Source organism: Drosophila albomicans, chromosome 3, assembly GCF_009650485.2.
Source record: "Drosophila albomicans strain 15112-1751.03 chromosome 3, ASM965048v2, whole genome shotgun sequence".
NCBI classification, from domain to species: domain Eukaryota; kingdom Metazoa; phylum Arthropoda; class Insecta; order Diptera; family Drosophilidae; genus Drosophila; species Drosophila albomicans.
Genome location: NC_047629.2, coordinates 53920406 through 53947298, shown reverse-complemented (window position 1 = coordinate 53947298; position 26893 = coordinate 53920406). Strand labels below are relative to the sequence as shown.

At 37.3% G+C, this 26893-nt stretch overlaps 1 protein-coding gene across 1 annotated transcript; it reads right to left on the bottom strand.

Annotated features, from left to right (window-relative positions):
• Positions 1 to 1368: 1368 nt before the first annotated feature.
• LOC117572188 (glucose transporter type 1) lies at positions 1369 to 24896 on the bottom strand. The gene is given in 16 exon segments (XM_052005077.1): positions 1369 to 4779; positions 5993 to 6253; positions 7739 to 7842; positions 9973 to 10112; positions 10175 to 10378; positions 12313 to 12435; positions 12501 to 12778; positions 13747 to 14025; positions 14094 to 14218; positions 15244 to 15500; positions 16196 to 16333; positions 16427 to 16592; positions 22876 to 23038; positions 23100 to 23219; positions 24742 to 24791; positions 24793 to 24896. Coding segments are annotated over 16 exon segments (5199 nt in total). The 5' UTR covers positions 24882 to 24896; the 3' UTR covers positions 1369 to 2077.
• Positions 24897 to 26893: the final 1997 nt, after the last annotated feature.

The following is a 26893-nucleotide window of genomic DNA, read 5'->3' as shown; positions in this document are numbered from 1 at the left end:
AAACTTTATGCAATGTTAACATTTTATCTTTTGATTTTGTTACAAAATCGCTGCCGCGTGGCTTTCTTTTGTTTTTCTTTTTTTTTTTAATATACTTTTTGGTTTTTTGTTTTTAAGAATTTGTATTTAACTCATTATTATTGTTACTTATTTCATTAAAATAATGTAAAAAATCTGCAAATTGCATGCTCCTCGTTAATTAATGTGCCATTAAAAAATGTCTATGATTTTCTATATGTATTCATTCTTATATTTACAGCAGTATTTTGTTTAAAGTTTTTTTTTTCTTTTTGAATTCGCTTTTGTTTTTTATTTTTAGTTTTTTTTTTTGCTTTTCTTAGATTCTTCATCGTCGGTTTGTTCAATCTATTTTGTTGTTGTTGTTGTTGTTTTACATAAAACCTTTTTTTGGCAGTGCATTTATATTTATTATTCCGGTTTACTATTTTAATGATTTTTCAGCTAATAACTACAAATTATATTAAGTTTCATTAAATGTAATTTATTTCGTAAATTAATTTAATCTTTAATTAACAGCAATTATTTACAGTTGTTCGTCTCATTTTTTGCCTTACTAATATTTATTCAATGTTGTTTTTTTTGTTTTTGTCACGCAAGGTACGTGATTTAATTCATTCTTTAATTTATCGAAATTAAAAATTACCTATTTAAGTGTTTTTGTGTGATTTAATTTGTTCTTTTCGTTTTGTTCTTTTGTGGTTTTTCTTCAAAGGAATTGAAACTAGAGATGTACTATAAAATACAATTGGAAGACAGTTGTTGGGATCAATGCAATTCAAATGATTATTAGCTTTGAATCTCGAGAAAGAAAGACAGTTTACCATGAAACGGAAAAGCGATGAAAGTATTCGAATTTCGAAACGAGATTAAATGAAATTGGAAATTGGGAATCAAAAAACACAAAACACAAAAGAGATTATCTTTTTGAGCAAAACGGCTTATTGCTTATACATAAATTGCAAGCAGTCCCTGAAGAAACTTGTTCAACTTCAACCATAAAAATGCGCATATAAAACAGTAAATATAACTAACAAAAAATCACCTTCCTATATACCTATAATATTATTAAATTTGTAGCTTAGTTTAGCTTACTTACTGATTAAGTGGAATGCTCAATAACTTTTGCATTTTATGTGTCAGCTACAGTTGTTGTTGTTCTTCTTCTTGTTGTTGCTCTTAAATGTTGTTTTGCAATTGGTTTACTTTTTATTTGGTTTAATTTATCAATTAACTGTTAATATTTTCTGTTTTCTTGTTGTTGTCTATGCTGCAGTTGCTGAAACTCTAAATCTTGTAGCGCTGCTTCGATCTCTCTCCGGCGATCTCTTACAAATAGTTCTATTTAATTTTAATAACTATGTTATGTTTTCTTGGGTAGTTGTGCATTATTATTTGCATTTGCCTTTTTCTTTTCTTTTTCTTTTTCTTTTTCGTATTCGTAATTTAAATATGCAAATTCAAAACCTGTACTTAATCATTAAGTTGAATATACAAATGTTCATACTTATCATGTATACGCACTGTTAGCTTAGTAATTCTTTTAAAATAGTCGTTGTTGTGGTTGTTGTTGTTGTTGTTCATCGTCTTGTTCATCTTGTTGTTGTATTTTTGTAGCTGGCTGCCGCATGTGAATCAGTATGTGTGAGTGTGTTCTTATGTGTGTCCATCGCACTTAACAATTTGGCCTACCACAAATAAATATTAATAAATTTCAAACATCTAAACTTCGTCTTCGTCTTTTTGGCAGTGTATAAATTTAAATTAATTAATTTCGTTCGAAGTGATTTTTGTTTTTGATGAAAAATGTTTAGTTATTGCTTTTCGAAAAGTGTGCGATAAAAATGCTGATGTTGATCTTTCTTATGTTGTTGTTGTTGTTGTTGTTCCATCCACAATCCACAATTATCCACAGCTAATCCTCGTCCAGGCTTTGCGAGCGACGCGGCTGCGACTTCGAGACGACGACATACTTGCGACCAAAGTATGGCGAATCTAGAGGGACGAAGGGGGTGGAAGGAGGAGGTTATCAGCAAGGAGGTCTCACGTGTCCCGCTCTTCACTTCTTGCGCAGAAAATCGGTGTATTTGCGTGCACGCTTGCGCACCTTCTTCAAAGCATTCCCCAGCCGGAATTGCTCCTCGGCCAGGTCGTGGGGCGTGTGGGGGCCATAAGCATAGGTGCACGTGCTGTTGGTGCAAGTTGTGTTGGTGCTGTGATGGGCATGATGAGCGTGCTGTGAATAGCTGTGCGAGTACTGCGAGCCATGATAATGCTGCTGCTGATGAGGATGCTCGAGATGCGAGTGATGCAGATGCATATAACCATCGCCAACAGGATTCACCGAGACCGAAACGGAGCCAGGCGAACCAGGCGACATCGGTTGCGACAACAGATTGTGCTCCGATGCCGCATCGAACGAATCAAAGTGCAGCGATGACGAATGCTCGCTGGTCGTCGAACCTCCGCCATCCAAATGGGCGCCAGCGAATTCCTTGGGCAACTCATCGATGCCCAGCGGTTTCTCAAAGTGCGAGTTGCCCGACATGTTGGTATAATCATAGCTGGGATACGTGTAAGGCAAGTACCCGGCATGATGCGCCTCCGAGCTGACCATCGTCGAGGAGTCCGTCACCTCGCCAACACCTCGCTCTCGCTCTCTGTCCGCGCCTCCGCTGCGATTGTTGATGAACTTCACCTCGTTGGCATTGCGCTCCTGGCTGCTGCTGCTGAACACGATATTGATGTTGTTGCTGCTGCTCGACAGGTTAATGTTGCTGGGAGACATCGGCTCTGTTGCTGCCGCCTGGCCACTGGCATTTTGATTCAAATTCGTCTCCTTGCTGGAGGCGCTGGTGTGATAGCTGCGCTCGTAGCGTTGAAAGCATTCCCCCGCATCGCTCGAGGCGGTGTTTGTGGTGTTCGTGTTGTTGTTGGCATTGTTGTTGCCCTGCTGAAAGTTGTTCTTGTACTGGAATTCGAGTGCATTGCTTGGCTGAAACGGATAGTTCTTCGAATTGTTGAGCACATCGCCCACCGTCGGATTTCCCTTCGACAAATACTGATGTATATCCTCGCTGGTTATCTGCAGATCCTGATCCAGATACGTGTTGCACTGTATGTAGTTGTTGCAGCAATTGTTGTACGTCTCCCCCTCCTGATCCTGATGGAACAGCACCGTCGTCGACTCCTCGAACTCGCAATGATAGTTGCTGCCACGTCGTTTGCGTGCCGCAGCCGCTGCCGATGTGCTCGGTCCCTCATCGTATAGCGAACTCTTCCAGCTGCTCGTGCGCTTGCGGCAGGGCTTCACCTCCGGCTCGGGCACATGCCACGCATCCAGCTTATCCTCGACAGCAGCTGAGCTTGCCTGTGCTGTATCCGTGTTGCCTCCCACAGCGCCCTCTAGCTCAAACTCCGTCGGGGACTTTCCGTCGGCGAGGAAACTCCAGCGTATGGGCGATGGGGAACAAGCGTACTCGGGCAGCTCGTTGCTCAGAGCTCCCTTGGAGCTGTGCCGCTCCAGCGTGGAGCCACGCGAAGGCGTCATGGCCGACTGACGAGCCGCATCCTGCTGTTCCGTGTACTTGCTGTCGTCGGCAATCTGCTTGGCACGATCGAAGATGGAAGTCAACGAGCCCAGCTGACTGTTGGGTCGACTGGCGTTGAGGCCACGCAACGAGATGGAAGTGTAGCTGGGTTGGCGAGCTTGGAGACGCTGCTGCTGGCGCATGGCAGCCGAGGCGGACTTGATGGAGTTGTTGCGACTGAGCGAGGAGCGTGAACCGTACAGACTGGTGGAGTCCGTTTGATAGCAATAATCGGAACTGGTGCAACACGAGCTGGGACGACGTGAGGATGCGCCGTAGAGATCCTCGGCAAAGTATTGGGCCAGCTCAGTGCGTGAGGCACTGCAGCAGGACTTGCGCACCATTATCTCCTGGACTTCGCGATCGGCACACGCTGCATCCTGGCAGGCGTTGATCGAGTTGCAGGACACATCGGTGACCGAGCGATGACGTCGACTGCTGCACACGTGACGTGCGCTGTGGTGGCCACCGCCTCCTGAGTGGGAGTGTTGGGTGTGGGCGCCTGGCAAGCTGCCGCTGCCACCGACAGCAGCGACACTGTGCTGCCGACGTCGACGGCGATAGTGATGATGATGAGAGTGCGACTGAGATTGGGATTGCGATTGTGATTGCGACTGAGATTGTGATTGACTCTGACTCTGACCCTGACCCAGATGCGAGTGATGACTGTGCGGTGAAGTGTGGCGACTGTGGTGCGGACTGTGACTGTGGCTGTGCTTGCGTTGCGACTGCGACGACTGCTGCGGCTGCTGCTGCTGCTGTTGTTGCGTCTGATGGCAGTGGGAAATGATGGCTACCGCCTCCTGGGACTGCTCATGCTTGTGTTGTTGTGTGTGCGATGGCAGCGGTGCCTGATCACATACGATTTCCTTCTCATAGCTACAATGTACGTATTCGTGTGTGGTGTAACAGGGTTGATGCTGATGCTGAGAGGACGACGAGCACTGCTGTTCATGTTGCGGTTGCTGTTGTTGCTGCTGTTGCTGCTGTTGTTGCTCCTCAGCGCGACTCGTTGAATGTACACTGGCAGTTTCAGGAGGTGAGGCGTTCCTCAGTCAAGGCCCGCTGTTCTGGCAAACAGGTGCTTGCTGACGAAGGTGATGGGGCACAGAGGCAGCGCTCCGGCCCTGGTGTGTACTTCGGCCGCCGTCTAAAAATCGCTCGGATGCAGCTACAAGAAGCGTATCAAAAATTGCGCCAAAAACACAAAAAAAAAAAAATCGAAAATAATATATACCAATTAATAGAGCCATCAAATTAAGCGTTTTTTTGCGTGGGTGTGAGTTTTTGTGGATTTTCATTTTGATTTAAAGTTAGTTAGTTTTCATGGCTGGATTTAGTTTTGTTCATTAAGTGGTTAAAACAGTGCATGCAATAAATACATGCCAATAATACGCATGCGCATAGTTGCTACATTCGTTAAAATCTATCGAAAGTCATGCAGCCTATAAGAACTGAAGCAAATGAATTAGTTTTATGTAAATTATATGAAGAATGACAAATGATTCGATAAAGCGTTTCAAAATGCACTTTCTTAGCAATTTTGCCTGCATCCAAAAAGTATGCAACAGAAAATTATTCAGAGTTCCGCTCGCAATTTAAAGCGGTACCTAAAAGTATGCAATGAAATTTCAACAAAATTGCTAAGAAAGTTTGCGGTGTGAAATGATATTTTTGAATGGAAATATTGATGTCAATGTTAAACCCGATGACTTTAGTTTGATTCGTGTACTTTTAGGCACATTATTGGCACTCGTTGTGTGTAGTGTATATTTAAAGTGTCGATTTGATTGAGTTGATTTTCAGATCTTGTTTACTTAGCCAATTCATTGATTCTTTTTGGTTACTCAAGTTGGTCCCAAGTTCGCGTTCACTTGCGTACTATAAAAGAAAACAAACAAACGAACAGATAAATAAAGAAACATATAAACCATAATATACTTATTGAAAGCAGTTGTTGAAAAGAGCTCTACAATTGTCAACATTTAAGAGAACCGTCTGCAGTTCGTTATTTTATTGCATTGTAGTTTTATTATTGTATTTGACAGGGCTTAGACTAGCATAGAGAGAGAGTGTGTGACTTAGTTACGAGTATTTAGTTTATTGACGAGCGTGGTGCAATTGTGTTAACGGTATTTTTCCAAGCGGCACGCGCGGCATTTTCATGTAAATGCTTTTGTGGCATTGGCTTGTGGGCGCCCCACACTTGCGTGGTTTATGGCGTGGAGGGCTGTGAATATGTGGTTTTTAGTGGCTCTTAGTCTTAGTAGAAGTGGTATCAAGTACGAATACAGACAGATACGAATACGTTTACGTTTACGAATACGTTTACGTTTAACGAATACGACTTATTGTTGTAGTTTTATTTTGTTTTGTTCACCTACATGACATTCTTCCGTGCGCCGAGTGCCGGCGAAAGTTATCATCTCGGCCATAGTCAGACTCATTGTAGTAGCATTTGCGATTAGGAACTGGTGTTTGTATATTTGTACCGTAGTTTGTGTAGCAAGCCGAGGAGGAGCCGGCCACGCCGACTCCGCCGCTCATATAACTTGTTGACGTTGGACCCAAGAGATTGGTGCTATCGCTTAACGGATATGGACCCATGCCTTCAACCGTCAACGAGAACGAAGTCGTACCAAACACTTTAGTATCATATATATTTCACAAGCAATTTTTTGTTTCCAAATTTTTTTGTTGTTCATGCATTTTTCAGATTGTCGCCAATATGTCAGATACAATTCTCAATTGGTTACATACAGCAGATATGGTTATTATTATTTGTGTGGTAGTTGTTGTTGTTGTTATTGATGATGTTGTTGTAGTTGTTGTTGTTGTTGTAGTGTATAGATCCATTTGATGATTTGATTGGTTCCCAATATGGTTATTGACCAATGTAATTGAATTGTTGATTTATAGTTTTTTTTTCAGTTTTTTTTTTTTGGTTTGTGGTTTCGATTAATGCACATTCAAAATTCAATACAATTCGAATTGTTCAAATGAAAATAAAGAATATGAATATCGTTTAATTTATATAGTCTTCCAAAATATACAAATATACAAAGTTATACGAATAATATTAGTAGTTAAACATTAAATTTCTACGAAATACGAATAACAAGCGGCAAATAAATAGACACTTAATATAGCAATTGCAATTGTTTAATTTAATTACAATTTCAAATGTAAACTGTTTGGTCACCCAAAAAACCATTTAGTCAAGTGAATTTGCAATTGGAAATCGAATTCGGAATTTCGTATTTGTTACTAAATCAACAATTGCATTTCATTTCTAGCTTTAATTGAACTAATTTCTGTAGACAAATATTTATAACAATTAAACTATAAATTAATATGAGACAAATAATGTTCTAGATGTATTTACAGACATGCAACAATTCCATATGGAGTACATACAGATATGGAGTATAGATAAATAAATGGCTTGACATGGTTTGGATGTTAGTAAAAATATTGTTTGGCAAATTAAAAACAAACATAAATAGAGAAATGTTTGCTAATTACTCATAAAAAGTATATGATTATGCGTAATTTTGTGTATTATTTTTGATAATTTCACCATGTCTGAGTGTGATTGTGTGTTGGAGTAGAACATGTCGTATACGCAATGCATACACAAAGGGGACGCAAAAAATTAATAATGCGACATGTTGAACATGTGTACAATAACTGCAGTAGAACTGTTATATACATGTGTGTGTGTGAGTGTATGTGTGTGTGTTTGCAAGTTGTACAAGTATATTTAAGTTCGTTTAGATGTAGTTGCTGGTCAAGCTAAACGTCTGCTCTGTTTACCTAGAGGTCATTTTGTGTTCTGCATTTTGTTAAATGCGTGTGATTGTTATTGTTAGTATTATTATATGTAGGATAGGTAAATACTGTATTCGTATTTGTTTTTTGGTTGTATTGTATTGTGGGGTGTGTGTGTGTGTGGTGTGTTTATATTCGACTGAACGAGCAATTTGCACAACAAATAATAGTTTCGTAAAATTAAGAGCATAAGTTGGGATTTTGTTTGTAGTTAGTTGCTAATATTATTTTTTATGGTTTTTGTATTGGATTTTTGTTTTGTTTTTGGTTTTTTATTTGCGTGTATTATTGATTCTTACGTGAGTCATGTTGGGTCTTCTCCTCAGATACCATCAATGCGGCATGCTCGATGCCAGAATTCATACTTTGTGGCTCCAAGCTATTTGTGCAGTTTAGCATACTCCTGAAATTCGCACACTCTACGATTATGTTTTAAGTGTAAACGTATTTTAAATTTAATTTTTGCAAACTAATGACAGCAATTTCAAGACTTGACTGAACACAAATACGCGTGGCGGACGTTGAGGGCATTCAAAGGGGGGTTAAACGTTGTGTGTGTAGGTGTGTGTGTGTGTGTATGTTTAAGTTGAGTGTTTACCTGAGCTGAAAGAGCTAAGAGCTTAAGTTTAACTGGCTTGGAAGTTATTAAGCGCGGCTAAAACAAAACAAAATAATAAATAAAATTGAAACTGAAACTGAAAGTGAAAGTGAATGTGAAGGAAAACATAACTTTATTATTGACAGATGACAAACAACAATGTGAATTATAACTTACAAATACAATTAAGTTGACAATAAATTAAAAGTAAATAATAATATTGAATCGCAAGTGCAGGCAACAAATACTTTTTCCCCATCAATTTCAATCCGAAAAGTTTCAAGAAATTGCAGCAGAAAGAGATTTCCGACTGAGAAGAGATTGCAACTGTCTCCACATTGAATTGGCAATTAAACTGGCCAAATGCCATGGCAGTTGCAATAGCATCAGCATCAGCAACGGCATCAGCATCAGCATCAGCAGGTGCCACTCAAATGCATTGCACTTTACTGCTTTTTGGGTCGAGTTGCATTCGAATCACATTGCGATATCTCAATGTCCTCTGTGGAGGTGCTGTTGTTGCCGTTACCGTTACCGTTGTCGTTGGTGGAGGAGGTGTTGGTGGTGGTGTTGTTGTCGATGCCACTGTCACTGTCCCCACTAAATGGACAAGCAACATAATCAGTATGTGTTTTGTATATGTATTCTGTGTGTGTGTTAGTCTGTTGTGATAGTAGTTGTTGTTGTTGTGCATTGTGAGTTTGGCTTAACACTGAACATTTTTGGTGCTTTAAACTAACCAATTTATTTGGAATGAACAATGAGCAGAGAGAGAGAGAGAGCGAGAGAGAAGAAAGACGGGATTGTTGAAATGTAAGGGCGCTGCATGAGTAAGAAATTGAAATTGGATTCGTTTTTATAACAGAGGTGATATGAGAGAGAGATAGACAAAGAGAAAGTTACAAAACATTTGATAATGAAATATGACATTTAAATAAGTAGAAGAGTACAGTATTTAAATTCATATTAAATAGTTGAATAATTGATATTTAAATTGCTAAATATGAACTGGTAGTAATTAAATAGTAGTTATCACAACTGTAGCCAGCTGTTTATTGATTTTATAATTTGTAATCGTAATTGTAACAAAGTAACGAGTAGTACAGGCAAAGTTAAGCAGACATGCCAGAAAAAGTATGAAACTTTGAGCGCAAGTTTTCATCGAATTCCATTTTGTTTATATATTTTTTTTTTTTTTTTTTTGTTTTTTTTTTTTTTTTGGTTTTTGTTATATTGATTAAAATGTACAATAAAGTTGCTTTAGAGTGAACTAATAATACGGCAAAAAACGAGCTACGTTTAAATAGAGCGAAACGCTTCAGATTGAAGTTTATTTAAGTTTTAATCTTGATAGTTTTTTATATGAATTGTTTACTGGTTGGTTTTTGGTTTTGGTTTTTGTTTTTGGTTGTTTATTTTGTTTTCAGTTTCTCTTAGTTCATGCAACTTACCCGTACAGTCTACTATCTCGAAATGTCCTTTAGTTTCGGGCAAAGATAGAATGGACATGTTTTTGTATTATTTTCAAATCGGTCGATAAAACACAATGTGCAACAAAATAAATAAGAGAGGTAATTTGACAAAATGAATAGACTTTTCAATCGCATAACGTATACGATTCAAAAATAATAGATATATGTATGTTACAATACGATGCACACCGCATAATAAACTTCCAAGTTACATATTAAGAGTAATTAAGAAAGAAAGTGACAGTTTTTTTTTCTTGGTTTTGTTTGGGTTCGTTTCGAGTTTCATGTTTACGTTAGTTATACTTTATAAGAAGAAGAGTATGAGCTGCTCTGAGGAGTGTTTTTTTTCTGGTTCTGGTTCTGGTTTTGGGAATGGGATGAGTTGAGAACTAGTTATCAGATTTGCAAATGAGCTGTGTGCAGAGAGCCTAGAGCGCATACGAATGGGATCTAAGAAACATACCTGCCGTTGTTGTGACGGAAGAGAGCCAAGATCTCTTCAAAGGTTTTGTTTTTGGTCTCAGGAACCTTCTTGTAGGTGAATATCCAAAATATGGCTAAGAATACGCTAAATGGCAAGAAAGTGTAGTTCTCCAATGCGGTCTATAAGAAAGTATATCAATATAATCACAAGTAATTAAAGATATTCTTCAATCAAGATTAACCTTCATGCTGGGGAAACCAATGCCGACCACAAAGTTGGCCATCCAATTGACCAGCACTGCAATGGCCATGGCACTGGGCCGCGGTCCCTGCGAGAAGAGCTCCGCGGTGATCATCCAGGGTATGGAGCCGGGTCCCACGGCGAAGAAGACGACGAAGCCGAGGGTGGCCACCACCGAGAGATATGACATCCAGTCGATCATTTCCTGCACATAACCAAAAAACTCCTATACAAAATGCATAGTACTCGCATTCTCGATGATTTGTAGGCTTTTCTTTTTACGTTTACGTTTTTCATTTGGATTTTCGTTTAACGAACTGTTCGTCGATTGTAAACCAAAACAAATCAAGGAGCTGTCATCGCATAGTATAATAATTAAAGGTATAAATCGAAAGTAAAAGTAAGTTAAACCCTCAACTGTTCACTTTTATGCATGAGTCTTGAGCTTATATCTCCAGCATAGACTTAGTTTTAAGTTAAAAGTTAGCTTGATCTTGGTTCTCAAAGAGTTGAATCGGTTACCATTTTTGCTCTCGTCGCTGCACTTTGCACAAAACAAACTGTCACTTGAGTTTTTTGATCTTTTGCTGTAACCTTTTTGTTTGGAGAATGCTTAAAATAGTAGCAGAAAATACTAGTAGTATATCTTAGTTAAATAAAATAATATAAATTAAGATTAATTTAAAGTCTAATTAATGGATTAATCTGAATAAACAAAGCGGCGTGTTGACACAGTTTTCACATTGTGTTCTTGTGAGTTTAATTTTAGTTTTGTGTTGTGGAAGTGGCTTCCAAAGCTTATTTCAGCGCGTGTTCTGCTCTAGTTTCAAATTTAGCAACAGCTTTTGTACAGTTTCCAACACTGGCTCGTGTTTTTTGCTCTTTGCTCATAGCTGTGTGTGAGAACTGTTTGCATTTGGTGCCCGGAAAACTTTTTTTTGCAAATTCGTGTGAATTGTATTTGCATTTGGAACTGTGTCGTTATACTTTAAATTTAGATTTAACATTAAGTAGCCCAATTACGTTTATGAAAATAAAATGAAAAAGGGGAATTTGAAATAAAGTTTTTTTTTTGCAAATTCGTTAAAAGATTGGTGTGTGTTCTTGTGTGTGTGTGTGGGGGCAAAAGCCTGCCAAGTCGAGAATAGCTTTTAAGTGGGGGTTGGGAAAATTGCACAAATGAGCTGCGGCTTAAACTCGGTCCATTTAAAGCGAAGTCTTTGGTTTCTGTTTTGGCAAAGACAGCTTGAAATGTTGGTCAAATAAAATAAATTTGCAGCTCATTTATGCAATCACTTAACCTAAGCACAACACAAAGAAAAGCAACTAGAGTTTCAAAAGCTGAGTAGAGTGCAAAAAACGGGCAACAAGCTACTATAATATTGTATTAAAAATATCATAGTATGTAAAAATAGACTAGAATAATTTAAGCACTTAAACTACGTAAACTTAAACGAGCTTTAAAAGCCTCTGCTAAGTGCAGTGCATGCATTGATATTATTTTATGTGCAGCGCTTTAAACATATTTAAAAAAAATGTATGTAAAAAATTAATAAATTCAGTAGCTTAGCGCTGGCCTATAAATAACAAAGTAGTACTAATTTAAACACACATAAATGCAATACGACACACGATGCGATAGCGGAGAGTAAAGAGGGGCAGGAGTAAATTGATTGCTGGCACAGGCTCAGCTATAAATTCAACTTGTTATAAATTCAAATATACATATCTCACATCAATAATTTATAGAAATACGCGCGGGACAACTGTCATGCCATGTTACAGTTTTTCTTCATTTTTTTCGGTTTCACATTGAGAGAGAGAGGGGAAAAGCTCATTTGGGGGTCTACACAACTTCATGCATAAAATATGTATGTCAATATTTAAATATTTATAAACACACGCATACATTAGAGATACGGCTTAGCATTAGTTTGCAAAAAATATTCTATGGATAAATGTATTTTAGTCAGCGTCTAAAAATGATTACCAAAATCAAATGCAATTGGCCCAAAAAATCGTATGCAAAGGCCACACAAAATAATATTGAGAACTCAAAAATGCAGGCAGACGCTTCTTGAGATATCGAAGAATATCTATCGAAAAGCTAATCACAATACTGGCAACCCCTGTACTTGCCTTGATCAGGAACGAAATCGTTATGAAGATGGAGAAGATGAACATGCCGCCCAATCCATAAAGATGCAGGGTTCGACGACCTGTGCGATCCATCAGCGGTATGGAGACCAAAGTCATTACAACCTGTCAACAGAATATGAAATGCATTAAATACGAATTTAATATAAAAGCTTCATCGATTAGTCTACCATAATTGCGCCAATGCCTATCGTGGCAAACTTGGCGCTCTCCTCAGTCAGTCCGGAGCTCATGAAGAGCGATGTGGAGTAGTAGAAGACGGCGTTGATACCGCTAAACTGTTGACTCAGCTGCATCACGATGCCAATGATCAATGGCGGACGCAACGTGGGCGAACAGATGAGCTCCATGGTCGATATATGGCTCTCGGACTGCTGAGCACGCTCCTCGGCGCGCATTTCCTCAATGTCCTCATCCACCGAGCCGGAGGCGCGCAGGCGACGCAGTGCTGCAAAGTGAAAATAGTATTTAAGAAATGCCATATTTTATAAATAGTATTAAGATAATACCATATTGTATTGAAATAATACTTAAATAATACCACAATTTATAAATGGTATTTAAATATTACCACATTTTTTAAATGGTATACAAATACCACGTTTTGTAAATAGTATTTAAGTAATACCGTATGTTATAAATAGTATCAAAATAATACCAAATCAACAAGTAATACTAAAATACGTTTTTAAAGTGTTAGAAAAATACCACGTTGTATAAATAGTATTAAAATAATACCACATTGTTTAAATAGTATTAAAATATCACTTTTCGAAAATAGTATTTAAAGATTAACATATTTAATAAATAATATTAGAATAATACCAAGTTTTACAAATAGTATTTACATAACAACGTATTAAATAATTAGTATTAGAATCATACCACGCTATACAAATAGTATTAAATTAATACCACAAAGTATTAAAATACCACGTTTTATAAATAGTATTTAAATAATACCGAATTTTTAAATAGTATCAAAATAATACCACATTTATAAATAATACTAAAATACGTTTTTTAAATCGTGTTAGAAAAATACCACGTTGTATAAACAGTATTAAAATAATACCACAATTTTTAAAAGGTATTAAAATAGCACTTTTTGAAAATAGTATTTAAAGATTATTATATTAAATAAAAAATATTAGAATGATACCACGATTTAGAAATAGTATTTACATTTTAAATATTATTAAGATACCACATTTTACAAATAGTATTTAAATAATACCGTATTTAATAATTAATGTTAGAATTAAACCACGCTATACTATACGTATAGTACCACGCTACTATAGTATTAAATTAATACCGCAAAGTATTAAAATACCGCAGTATAGTATTAAAATAATAATATATTTTACACATAGTATTAAAATAATACCGAATTTTAGAAATTACAATGTTTACCTTTACGCGCCTCCTCCTCCCATTGTTTGGTGATGAGCAAATATCTGGGTGATTCGGGACAAACTGGCAGTAATATTAATTGCAATATTGCTGGACAGATGGCCAGACCCAGGAGTATGGGCCAGCCCTCATTAGTGCCTAAGATTTGTTCAATGCCCAGCACCTGGGATAATAGTAAACCTACAGTCACAGCCAATTGATTAACAGTACCTAAGCCACCGCGTAGATTCAGTGGCGCTATTTCAGAGATGTACATTGGCACCAACGATGTATTGAGACCTGTTTTGTAAAGTATTATAGTACATTAAATATATAATTTATCGTATAAAAAAGAGAGTTTACTGTACCGCAATTAACACCAATTATAAATCGGCCAAGGAATAACATTTCATAGGAATGACTAACTTTGGTAAAACCCATCAAACAAGCGCCCGAAATACCAAGCACATTGTTCAACAATAGACCGCCTTTTCTGTAAGTACAAAATTGAAAATTGAAAATATTTTAGTTGAGCAATGATAAAAGAAAATGGTAATCAAATTTGTATATAATTAAAGAAACATACAATGAAATTTACATTTAATTAAAGTATAAAATCTTCTGTTGACAGTTAACAATCAAAAATGTTAAAGCGACATTTTAAATTCAATTTGAGAAATCAGATTATTAAATATGGCAAATGTTAACCAATTTATTACTTCACATTATAAATAGAAATAATTAAAAATATAATTAAGACGAAAAAACACATAAAATAATGCAATTTATCATAACTTAAATAATTGAAAAAATATTTTAGATAAAGAAACACTTCAAATTGTGCAATTGAAATTTCTGTAAGTGCAAAATCGAAATTTAAAGATATTTTAGTTGAGCAATGATACAAATAATTAAATAAAAAATGTTTCAATACAGCATAATTAAGGAAAGACACAATGATATTTACATTTAATTAAAATAAAAAATCTTCAGTTGACAGTTAACAATCATAAATGTTAAAGAGACATTCTAAATTCAATTTGATAAATGAGATTATTTAATATAGCAAATGTTAACAAATTTATCACTTTTAATTTCACATTACAAATAGAAATAATTAAAAATATAATTTAGACAAAGAAGCATATAATATAACATAATTAAAATACAAAATCTTTAGTTGACAGTTAACAATCATAAATGTTAAAGAGACATTCTAAATTCAATTTGAGAAATCAGATTATTTACGAGTAATATAGCAAATGTTACCAAATTTATGACTTTTAATTTCACATTATAAATAACAATAATTGAAAATATAATTTAGACAATAAAACACTTAAAATAATGCAATTTAACATAAATAATTGAAAATATAATTTAGACTAAGAAACACTTCAAATAATGCAATTGAAATGCAATCCAAATTCGATAGTTGCTTCAGCATTTGATACACCAAATTGACGAAAATCAATTAAACTTAATGTTAGTATTAATTCGATATTTTAAACTACGAACCTGCCAAAGCGATTGGCCATCCAGCCACCGCTGAAACCGCCGAGCATACCGCCGATGGCGAATATGGAGACTGCCACCGAGTAGAGCTGCTGTATGAACTCCTCGCTAATGTCCTCGCCATAGCGATCCTTGTATACATCCTTCATGAAATTCTCAATATTCTTCTCGGGCGCATTGATGACTCCAGTGTTGTAGCCAAACTGCAGCATGCCCAGCACCGCCGAGAATATGGAGTAGGTGAGAAAGAAGGTCAGACCCTGTAAAACGTTTGCAATAGAATTGGGGAGAAAGTTAATAATACTCTTGAATTGTGCACAGATAATGGGACGGGATTCGGGATGATTCGGGTTGGGTTTGTGCGGGTTCTTCAAACGCTTTGCAAACGAGTGTGCAGCAGAAATAAAATACTATTCATATTATACAAGTACAGTTGAGAGATGAGGCCAATTAGCTACTTAATTTCATTATTTCTAAATCTAAATTAAAAGTAAAACAAAACAAAACACTCTGAACTTTGTGTGGCAAACTGAAACTTGTGGTGGCAACCAAATAGAATAAACACAAAAAGTCGAAAAAATAGTTCTCGAATATATTTATTACATAATTTGATTAAAGAACACAACGCAAGAGTAACAAAAATCATAAAGTATCGTTTTAATTGTGTGAATTTCAAAGCCGTCTGTGTATGTGGTTGGGTATTCGAAAGTTGCGCCCATGCAAAAGTATATATAAATATATATACACGGATATTATTCCATCATGAGCACAACTTGTCGAGTGTGTTCGGTATTGTTCGGTTGTGTGTGTTGGTGTTGGTGTGTGTGTGTGTGTGAGTTTGTATCGTGTGTGTGTGTGTTTTGGGTGTTTTTGGTTTGGTTTGGTTTTGTACATGAATAGAAATGAAATTCAAGTATTTAATTACACAACATGGCAAATAATTTAAGCTACAAACTTGTTCTAAAAGTCTTAGCTTCCGTCTGTGTGTGTGCTCCTCCAGTCTGTCGACATATTCGCGCAGCTCCTCAATCTCCTCCTTCACCTGCTGCACAGTGTCCAGTTCATGTTTGATAGCCACCATGTCACGTTTGACCTAAGCTCAAAGAGAGAATTGATAATTGAATCCAATTAGAGGCTGTGCTGCGGCGTGTTAATTATATTTTGCAGATGTTCAGACGCTACTCACCTCAGATACTTCGCTCTGGCAGCTCTCCACGGACTTGGTCAGCTCCTGCAGCTGTGTCCGGATTTCGCACAAGGCGACTGTCGTCTCCAGGTGTCGATCGCCTCGCTGCAGCTCATCGAGTTTCGCTGATAGATTCATGCTCATCACGCTAACTTGCTTTTGCAAACTACAGTTGAAGTTGCAATTACATATTCCGCCATCAAAACGAGGGGCGTATTCATACACGGTTTGGCGCAGTGGGCGTGGCCGTGGCCGAGTGCGGGTCATATGCGTGCAATGCATACAATTCAATTCCCAAGACCAAGAAGAAGACGAAGACGTTGCGTGACGTCACGTGCCAACACCAAGTCACGCAAAGTGCCCCCAAGACATTTGCAGTTGCAGTATTGCATTCGTATACGTATTTGTTTACGGGGTTTTGTTACAGTTAAAGAAAATATCAAGCAAAAATGCACTTTAGTTGTACGATATGGCTGGCAAATGCCTTGCTGGCATTTATTACGTATACGTAGAGTAAATTTATATATATATATACTATATAGAGTACGTCTACAGACTACGTAGTTACTTAGCGTATCAACGTAATTTATTTTGTGGAGCACAAAACGAAATTATTTATGACCGCTTGCATTAAAATTTACCGAGCTATGCAATTATTGAGGAATGAAGCAACATAAATTTTATGGCTTTTGGGCTGCAACTAAAACTCAAAATACAAAATACGAAAAACGCAGAAACACACACAGAGAACTCAGAGAAAGCAAGCACTGAAACTGAAAAGAACTTACACACACACACAGATACAAATACAAAAATACAGAACAGTCAACAATAAAGCAGGCAAAAGCTTGAAGTAAACGAAAGGATTTGTGTTTTAGTTCTTGATGTTGTCGTTGTTACTGTAACTGTTGTGGTGCCACAACGGAAGAGCCAAGCCACTAAGTACATAAAAAGTAAGTTAAAGTAAATTGTTGGCATTTTTCGTTAAGGTTAAGGCAAGAGTAATGCAGCAGCAGCCCACAAATGAAAAGGATAAATGATCTTTGCCGGCACACCGAGACATAAATACTCTTGCATCTATTTGCTGATAGTTTTTGCAATTTATTGCCATTTGTGCAATCCAATTAAGATCACACAAATGTGTGTTAAGATTAAAATATATTTACATATCTGTTGGACATAAAATGGGAATAACTGATGCAGCCCCTAAAAGTATGCTATAAAAGAGTTTCTTTCTCGATGCCGAATTGCAATTCGGAATTCGTAAAGAAAGCTGTAAATTCTGTTTGTCGTAGTTGCGAAAGTTAGCGTATAGTACGAGTAGTAATCACTTGTGTTGTGACCGGCTTAGATTCGACTTTTGAGTCTTTACGGAATGCATAAAATTTACATTTTCATCAACATGCAACGACATCAAAAACAAATAAACGCCCACGTTCTCTCGGTATGAGTGTTATGTGTGTAGTGTGTGTGTTGGTGTGTTTGCATTTGCCTTGGCAGGACAGTGAGTTGCCCCCCTCCCCGTTGTCCTCCTTCTTCCAAAAAGCACTATATGTACATAGTACCTAGTATCTATGACTGAAAGTGAGAAGTGCTTTTTGTTGGTTGAGCAAACAAAACGCGCGAGTGGCGCCCAAAATCAAACAGCAGCGGGAATAACAAACAAAACAACAACGACAACGACAACGAGAACGAGGCAAAAGTTATAGGCGACAGTTGCACATGCTCTATAGGGAAATTGTTAGAGAATGTTTTACGGCGGAGGAGGAGGCGATAACTGACGTCGCACACACAATGCGCATACGACACGTAGGCCGCATGCCCCTTGCAAATCCCCTAGCGTTGCCCCCTTTCGCATACACTTGAGTTGGCTGCGCATTATGTTAATACGCCTATGCAGGCTGCAGGCGGTGGAGGAGAGGAGGAGAGGGCGAGAGTCAGCGAGTTATTCGCAACATGTTGTCATTGTTGTTGTTATTATTGTTATTGTTTTGCATTTCACGGACATTGTTGTGCTGAGCATAAAAGGATTATTTTATGCATACATCAGCAACGAGAACCCAAAACAGAACCCAGAACCAGAACGAGGCGCATCCTGTGTAAGTTATTGTTCTCTTCATGAAAACAATTGTTGTTTGTATGCGCATATGTATTGGCATGCATAGTCGGTGTATCTCGTCGTATATATCTGCTATCTGGTATCCCTATCTATCCTCTGTGTATGAATACGAGCACTTTTGGGCGCGTGTCTCCGTCTCTCTATAACTGCATCTCTATCTGTAGTTGCATTTGTATCTGCATCTGCATCTGCATCTGTATTTCAATACCTTCAAGTATGTGTATGTGTGTGTGCTCGTCTGTCAGCTGCAGGAATTTTCGGTTTTGTGTAACGGATTTGTATACGTGAGCATTTAATAAAATTTCTGCCAATTTCAGCCAGCGCATTGCAATGCTCCAACAGCCAACAGCCATAGCTACTGCAGTCTTTTGTATTCATTTAATGCTTTCGCATATACTCGTTCTACTCGCTCGCTCGTTTCGCATGTACGTGCAGCTCCTTTGTCCGGACTCCGGATTGCGCCTGCATGTATAAAATATTATTATACATTTGAGTATTTTGTGCATTTTGACAGGGTACGAGGGAGTGCCACTTAATTTCGGGAAACATGGCAACTGTAACTCGGCAAAAAGGAGATTATGCTGAACACTCACTCACAGCTGGATGTCAAAGCGAAAAAGCGAAAGACTTCCACTGCATATTTGTCTTTCTCAGAGAGAGAGCTCAGCAATGCAAGAGTATTCATTGTATTTGCGGCTTGATTTAATTAAAAAGCTCAACCGCATCACAGTCTACTTACACAATATTTTCAAGCTTAACAAAAATACGAGTACGGAAAAAAAGAGAAATTAAAAACTCATCTCGTAACAAGTATAATACACATTTTATCAGATCAAAGTTTTGTTAAAACCAATTGGCATGGCATTGGGACATTCACCAAATGTACACAATTTTTTTTGCATTCGTTTTTGTTTTCGTTATTATCGTTATTATTTTTGTAAAAGTTTTGTTTCGTTGAATTTTCGGTTTTCTCGGTTTCATTAAAGTTTTTTCTCTCTCTCATTCTTTGTGGTATTTATTTTTGTAATAATTTGCATGAATTGACGTTTTATTTGTAGTTTTGAAATTTGATTTATATTCGGTTTTGGTTTTTCATCTTTTTATGTTATGCCAAGCAGAACGTAAAATGAGACAAGAACAGATGAGATATACAATTACAATTACGTGTTCAATTACAAAATATAATGCAACAATTTCCATGGCACACGTTCAATGTGAAGTGAATAGATAACAAATTAGCAACAAATGTTTCGATTGTTGTTTGTAAACAATTTTCATTTTTTGTTGTTGTTGTTGTTGTTGTTGGTTTTGGTTTTTTGATTGGTTTGGTGAGAGGACCATTCCGCCAATTGGTGAAAATCAAAATGTAAATTACGTATACGTACGAGTATTTTTAGGAAGATGGACGATTGTAGTAATCAAAATCAAAATCAAAATCAAAATGGAAAGTGGAAATGATAAACCTGAAAATATTGTGTGACTTTTGACTGATGGGTTGTTGAGGTTTCTCCCTCTTCTTTTTCTTTTTTTTTTGTGGTGGTTTAAAAGAGAGATGAGAATAACGCACGAGATTGTGGAAGGTGGCAAGCTAATTATGGCTTTGATGACATGCAAAGTGCGAGAGGGAAGAGGGTCGAGAACTGAATGTGTTGAGTGGCCAATGCTGATTGACTGCCTGGCCGAGCAGTTCATGTTATTGCAGCTGAGTGTAAGCCTGTCTCTATGTGTGTGTGTGTGTGTGTGTGTGCGTGGTTGTGCTTTGAAGTGTGTACAGCGACTTAATGGCACTCGAACACTTTTCGGCATGTCATAAAGAACATAACACACACACACAGACAGATAGACACACTCACAGTCACACACAATAAGAGCAGCAGAGGCTTCAGTTCACAGATTGTTGTGGCTGCTCTCGAGTGCTCTACAAAACGCATGAACTGAGTGGTTAAAGAGCGATGCAGTGGTGTGATGTGGTGTTGTATGCTGGTTTATGGTTGGTGGGGGAGAAGGAGGAGCAGTTAAAGGGGGAGAGTGACAGCCCAAAAACATACTTTAAACTATTTCGCAACACACTCTCTCGCTCTCGCTCTCACTCTGAATCGGTTGCCACAATTATTACAATTAAACAACTAAATTAAATTTCGGGCACATTAATTGAATTTTAATTGGCTTACATGCAATTTCGGGGGCGGTAACAGGAAATTTATTATTCGGTTTTGAGCAAATATTCTAAATAATTAACAAATCAATTTGATGGTCAATGAAGTGCCAAACATGAGTGCAAAGTGGAGAGTGGAGAGTGTAGAGAAGGGAGGAGGAGAGTGGGTGACTTATGTTACAATAGAGAAAAGAGAGTTGATATATTGATTGATATATATGTAAGATAGATAGGTAGATAGATAGATAAGTAAGTATGTAAAGTAGCAATGTAGCAAGTTAGTGAAGAAGTATCTTATGGAAATTGCATACTCATTGAGTGGCGTGAATACCAAACCACTTTGGGTGTGGCTTCTTTTGATTGTTGTTGCAGTTGTTGTTATAGTTGTTGTGGTTAATATTTTTATTGTTGTTGTTCAAGTTGTCGATTGATGATTTTGGTGGCAGGGAACAAAGAACAAAGTTATGTTTTGAAATTGAAAACGTGTATTAAACAATCTACAATCGAAATTGGAATTGGAATTTTGAATTGTTATCTATCTACAAAGTGACATCTGAATGATGAAGCTGATTTTGATTGGTGCTGCATAAAATCAAAATTAATTCAATTGAAATACGTGTATGATTGAATTTTAAAGAGAGCAGCTCTTTCTTTCGGATTCGGATTTCGGATTCGGATTTTGCATTGTCACATATGCAGATGATTTTTATGCTCAATTGATTGAAGATTGACATGGAATTTAAATGAGTTTTATACAATGATGATGACAGAGACAGTCGGTGTATATAATATGCACAACTTTACACAATTTAACTCAATTCATTTATTTGCATTATGAAATCAATGTGTAACGTTTTTTTACAGCACGTGTCAAAGCAACAAAGCAACGAAACGAATCAAGCTAATTAACCATTTTTAATTAAAACTCATACAAAATTATGAAATGCCTAGCCCGTTACACTTAACATTACACACTCACACACACGCACATGAATACATGAATACATACACTCACACACACACAGACACACGCATGTGAAAGAATAAAAGAAAAAAAACGACAATGAGAACGTTTATAATATGTTTGCATTAATTTAAAATATTTGCATTGTGGAAAATAAACAAATTATACACAAAAGACCAAAAAAACGAGAAGTGAAATGAATACATGGCGTATGCGTAATGTTCGAGTTGTTAATTATTGCTATGCTTTGTTATTATTAAAATTAATTTTAATAGTTGGGAATGCTTTTGTATATGTACCTGGGTGGCATTGTGCCCATCATTTTGTTGGCTCTTTTTTGTGTTCACACTCCGCCGTTTATTTGATAAATATTTCTCTCTCTCTTTCTTTCTTTCTTTCTTTCTTTCTCTCTTTTTTAGTTATGCATCAAAATACGTTTTGCTTAATTAATATATATTCATTTGTTGAAGTATTTCTTTAATGTTTTCAGCAAATTTCTTAACCCGACCTTTGGTGAATGTCGCATGTGCCCGCAGTTGTTGTTTATATTTTGTTTAATAATTTTAAGTTTTTTGTTTTGTTTGGGGGGGTTGCGCAACAAAAACAACACAACACTGATGCCCTCAATGAATAATTGACATTTTAAGGACACGCGAACATAATTTGCGTAAATCTGTTTATGGAGGGGGGAATAGAATTATTTGTAGAATATATTTTTGCGCACACATAAATAGTTATTAAACGAAAACTAAAACGAAAAATAATTGTAAAAGTTGTTTTGCATCTCGTTTATTTGTATTTGCACCATCAATTAAAAAGGCCAAAGTTTTAGGGTCGAATACATAAACAAAAATTAAATTCGAAATTAAATTATATATTTGTTCGTGCTTATTGTAATTTATAAATTAAGAACTACCAGAGAGTGTGTGAGTGTATAGTAAATATGCAATTGTTGTTGGTTGTTTATTTGTCTAACTAAATGCTAATACTTTATGGCGGATATTCTGTGGCATGCAAATTAAATGACGCATAATGAGGCATTCCACGATTGTTTGGTTCATTATGTGTTCATTTCATTTGCATTAACACAACGAACCGACCGGAGTGGAAAATGTTGAATGTTGAATACAAATCAAAATCGAATAACTGAACTGAACTCAACCGAAATGAATTGAGTATTGAGTATTCAAATAGAAGATAATGGAACATACTCGAGCAGCAATTGGCGCAAAGTGGCCTCATCCTCGCCATGACATCTTAATCTTGACTCGCGGTCACGATCATCACGACTCGAGTGGCGTTGACGTTTTGGGGCATAGCTGAAGGAATGGCGATAGAAACGTCCGTTGTTTATATTCTCACCTCGATAGGCGTCTGCAAGTCACACAATACACAATAATATTAACTAATATATAATATTATTTTAATCACTCACCTTCGGGTCGCAAGCGAACTGGCGGCGAGGTCAGCTTGAGTTGTGTTGTCGTTGTTGTGGGCGGAGTCTTACGTCGACCACCAAAAACATAATCGTAAGAATCTTCGCTCAAATTGGACACTGAACACGGCAAAGAATAACGAGCAGGCTCATAAGGATTTATCTTTGTATATATTTTGCTTTAAACACTGGCTCAAAATTATAACTTTACTTAAAACACATAAAGAAAATCACTTAAATGCATTTAAACTAAATACAAAAATTAAATAAAAGTAAGCCACAGCTGTGCGCAACAAAGTTTTGCACAACAAAAATTACTTGGACAACAGATATTTTTGTTTGTTTAATATTATTATTTAACTTAAAAAGTACTCCAATGGAAGCTCGTGTTTCGTCCTATTTGCTTAAGATGTTCTTGTTGTTGTTATTGTTGTTTGTTTTTATACTCACTCTACATGAAATTAGTAACGCATAAAAGCATATTATTCAATATAATTTTTAAGTGATTTGTCAAGATTTGATATCATCATTATCATAATGATTATCATTTGTTGTTTTGTCCGAGGGGAAAAAAATAGAAGAAGAGAGCACAAAATTGTTGTAGTTTGTTAGCATTTTGTTTTTGTTTGTTTTGACAGTTTTTTGGTTTTTTTTTTTTTAGGGGGGAGGGGGTTTCACAAAGATAGGTGAAGTGGAATGAGAAAACGGCTGGCAAACGTTCAAAAAATGTTTACAAAGCAGCTGCGAAATACAAAAATTTTGTTTTTTTTTGTCGTGTTTTTCTAATAAACATTTCCAAAAAACACACACGGCAGCAGCGTCAAAATGCAACTTTAAAAAGGTTTTCGTTTTTTTTTTTTTGGGAAATTTACAAATGAAAAAAACAAAAAGTTGTTGATTTTTGTTTTAGTTAAAAAGAGCAAGCAGAGAGAGAGCAGATAGAGGACATTGAGAGCGACATTTAATTAATGGACGACTGTTTGACTGATTGGTTGTGTATTTCTCTTTTTTTTTTTTTTTTTTGTTTTTTGGGGTTTTGTTATTTTGTTTTTGAAGGGGAATTCGATTGATTGATTGATTGACTGAATGAGTGCGGCGACGAACGCAGCTGGAAAATTCTAAACAAAGGTAACAAAAATACGTGTAACTCTGCGGCATGTTACTATGAGTGTGAGTGAGTAAGGGAGAGTGACTTTTTGTGTGTTTTTCTGTGGAGGGCGGGGGGAGAATGTAAATCAGAATGTGTAGTCTAGTGTCGAGAGTGTAGATTGTATTTGAATGATGGAGTCTAAAATAAAATACACACAAAAATTGATGTTCAAATGGCTTCAAATACAAACGGCAATTATGCTGGCAAACAAATCAAAAATCCAATCTACACATCAATTCAAGTGGCAATAAAATACTTGAAAAATCAAATGATTTCTTTTCTCGCACTCGTATGTGAATAAAAAACGTGTGCATACGAATGAAAGCTATATATTTATATATATATTGAGATTATATTGTATAAAAACACAGAGAACGAACAAAAATAAAAGCGAAATGGAAACCAAAAAAGAAGAAGCTAACAACAAACAAACAAACAAACGAGCAAAAACAAAGCAGAAAGCGTTTCGCATTTCTTTCAATTTCTGGGCACCTGGAAATACGCTCAATGGCTGAAGCACTTGGGTGGAACGCAACGGCGGGTAGCGGGGGCAGCTGTCCAAACGGATCTTGATCGTTTGAAATGGAAGACGTTGGCGGCGAGATCATCGATAAATCACCATTGGTCGCCATTTCATTACTGTGGCCAGCTGTAAGATGTAAAATGAAGAAATGTTAAGATGTCAATGGATGTTAAGAGCGTTGTTACACGACAAACATTTTAATATTTCGAGCTCATGCACAACAAAAGGTAAAACGCTGTTGTGGCGCCATATTTCGCACATACATAAATTGTGAGTCCAAAAGGCAAAGGTAAAGGCTCAAGCTGAGTGGGAGTTGGAGTCGGAGTTGGAGGCTGCTGCTAAGTCCGTCGTGGCAGCTGCAAGGTACGCATGCATGAGTGCATAGGCAAAGCTTTTAGCATCGACACACACACACAAACACACCCTCTGAGCCAAAGGATTGGAAGCCGCAGGAGCAGTGAAGCAAGCAGCCGCATATGTGGCTCTTCCTTATGTGTGTTGGCTTAGTTCCAGGAATCGTTTGAGGGATGAGAACGTGAGTGTGTGTGTTTGTGTGTGTGTGTCCAGGTCTTGGGTCTCGGGCACGTTGCGTGCCTTTGCATAAAATAGATTTCATTTTGATTCGCTTGAGCAGCAACACAAGGATAACTTTGCGAGAAAACGAAAGAAAACATTGCCAAGACTCGGATGCCCTCAGGCTGATATCATTTTATGGAAAATAGCAAGTACACTTTCCACTTCATACTAAATTCATTTAATAGGCAAATCAATCTTCACTAAACTTTTGCCCCAAATCGTATCTCAATTATTAGCTTTAATTTCATTTCTATGAATGTCGCTGAGTCGTAATAAAAGTTGATTTCATTCAATATCAATATCAATAATATTGTGTGATAATATCAAGATATCTCTATTTTTACCCTTTCTTCAAAGTTGGCACAATTTGCATTGCTTTCAAGCGACGCTTTTCTTTTCCTTTTCTCTCTCTCTCTCTCTCTCTCTCTGTCGTTTCCTTCACGTACACAACTTTTAGGTAGGCTTAAAAAATGGCTCGCTAGCTGCGATAAATGTGCCCGTAGTCAGGTTCTTGTTGTGGTTGGCTATGGATTCCGCAGGCCATCACTTGAGTCCTTACACGCACACACACACATACACACACACACTATAACAACAACAGCAAGGACGACAGCAACACGTGCAGCTCGGTATTTTGAATTTTTATTATTTGCAATTTGCGTTAATGTTGTGGAAAAAAGCATGTGGCTGTTATGGCTGCTGGCTTTAGCTATAAGCGTCTCTCATGTGTGTGTGTGTGTGTGTGTGTGTGTGTGTGTGTGTGTGTGTGTGTGTGTTTGTGTCTTTCTATGGCATATTGAATGGCCATTTGTGGCACACATACACACACACCGATACGCTCACCCACACACGCACACACTAATGACCTTTTCATGGCCGACTGTCGATGAATGTTGTAAGAAATGTGGGCAAATTATGGAAGGATCAGGCGTGTATATCCCTTGGCAGTTGTCGTTATTGACAAAATGATTTGTAAACATTTTGCGCGTCATTAGCTGCAGCAACCGATGGTTGAAAAGTCCGCAATGGCATTTAACCATTTGCGCATTTAACAGATTAAAATCATGCATGCATCAACAACATCAAGTGGTGGACGACGTCAAAGGAGGAAATGCAGTCACCTGGTTAAGTTCTTTTGCTTTTGCTGACACTGCAACTGCTTCCGGCTTCAATTGCATCAATGACAGCAGAGCAGAGCAACCACAGCAGCAGCAACAGCAGTGGAGTAGCCACAGACAGACCATGTAGGCCAAATAGAAGTCAAGTACCCGACCCATGAGCCACCACTGTCATCGGATGTGAAGAGTCGCCTCAATCTCCACATGTGGCATGCAAATATTTGCTTAAATTTCTGCTGAGGTTAAGTTTTTTGTTTGTTTTGCCTCTGCAGCAGCAGCAGCAGCAACATAAGCATCAAGGGGATCAGTGTTGAACGCTGGTTAAAAGAGGTTCGAGGGCGAGGCAGCAAATGCAGCAACTTGATGACAGACATTCAATGGCCTGTGTGATGCTTCCAGTCTGGGCAGCTGCATCCATCCGCATGCC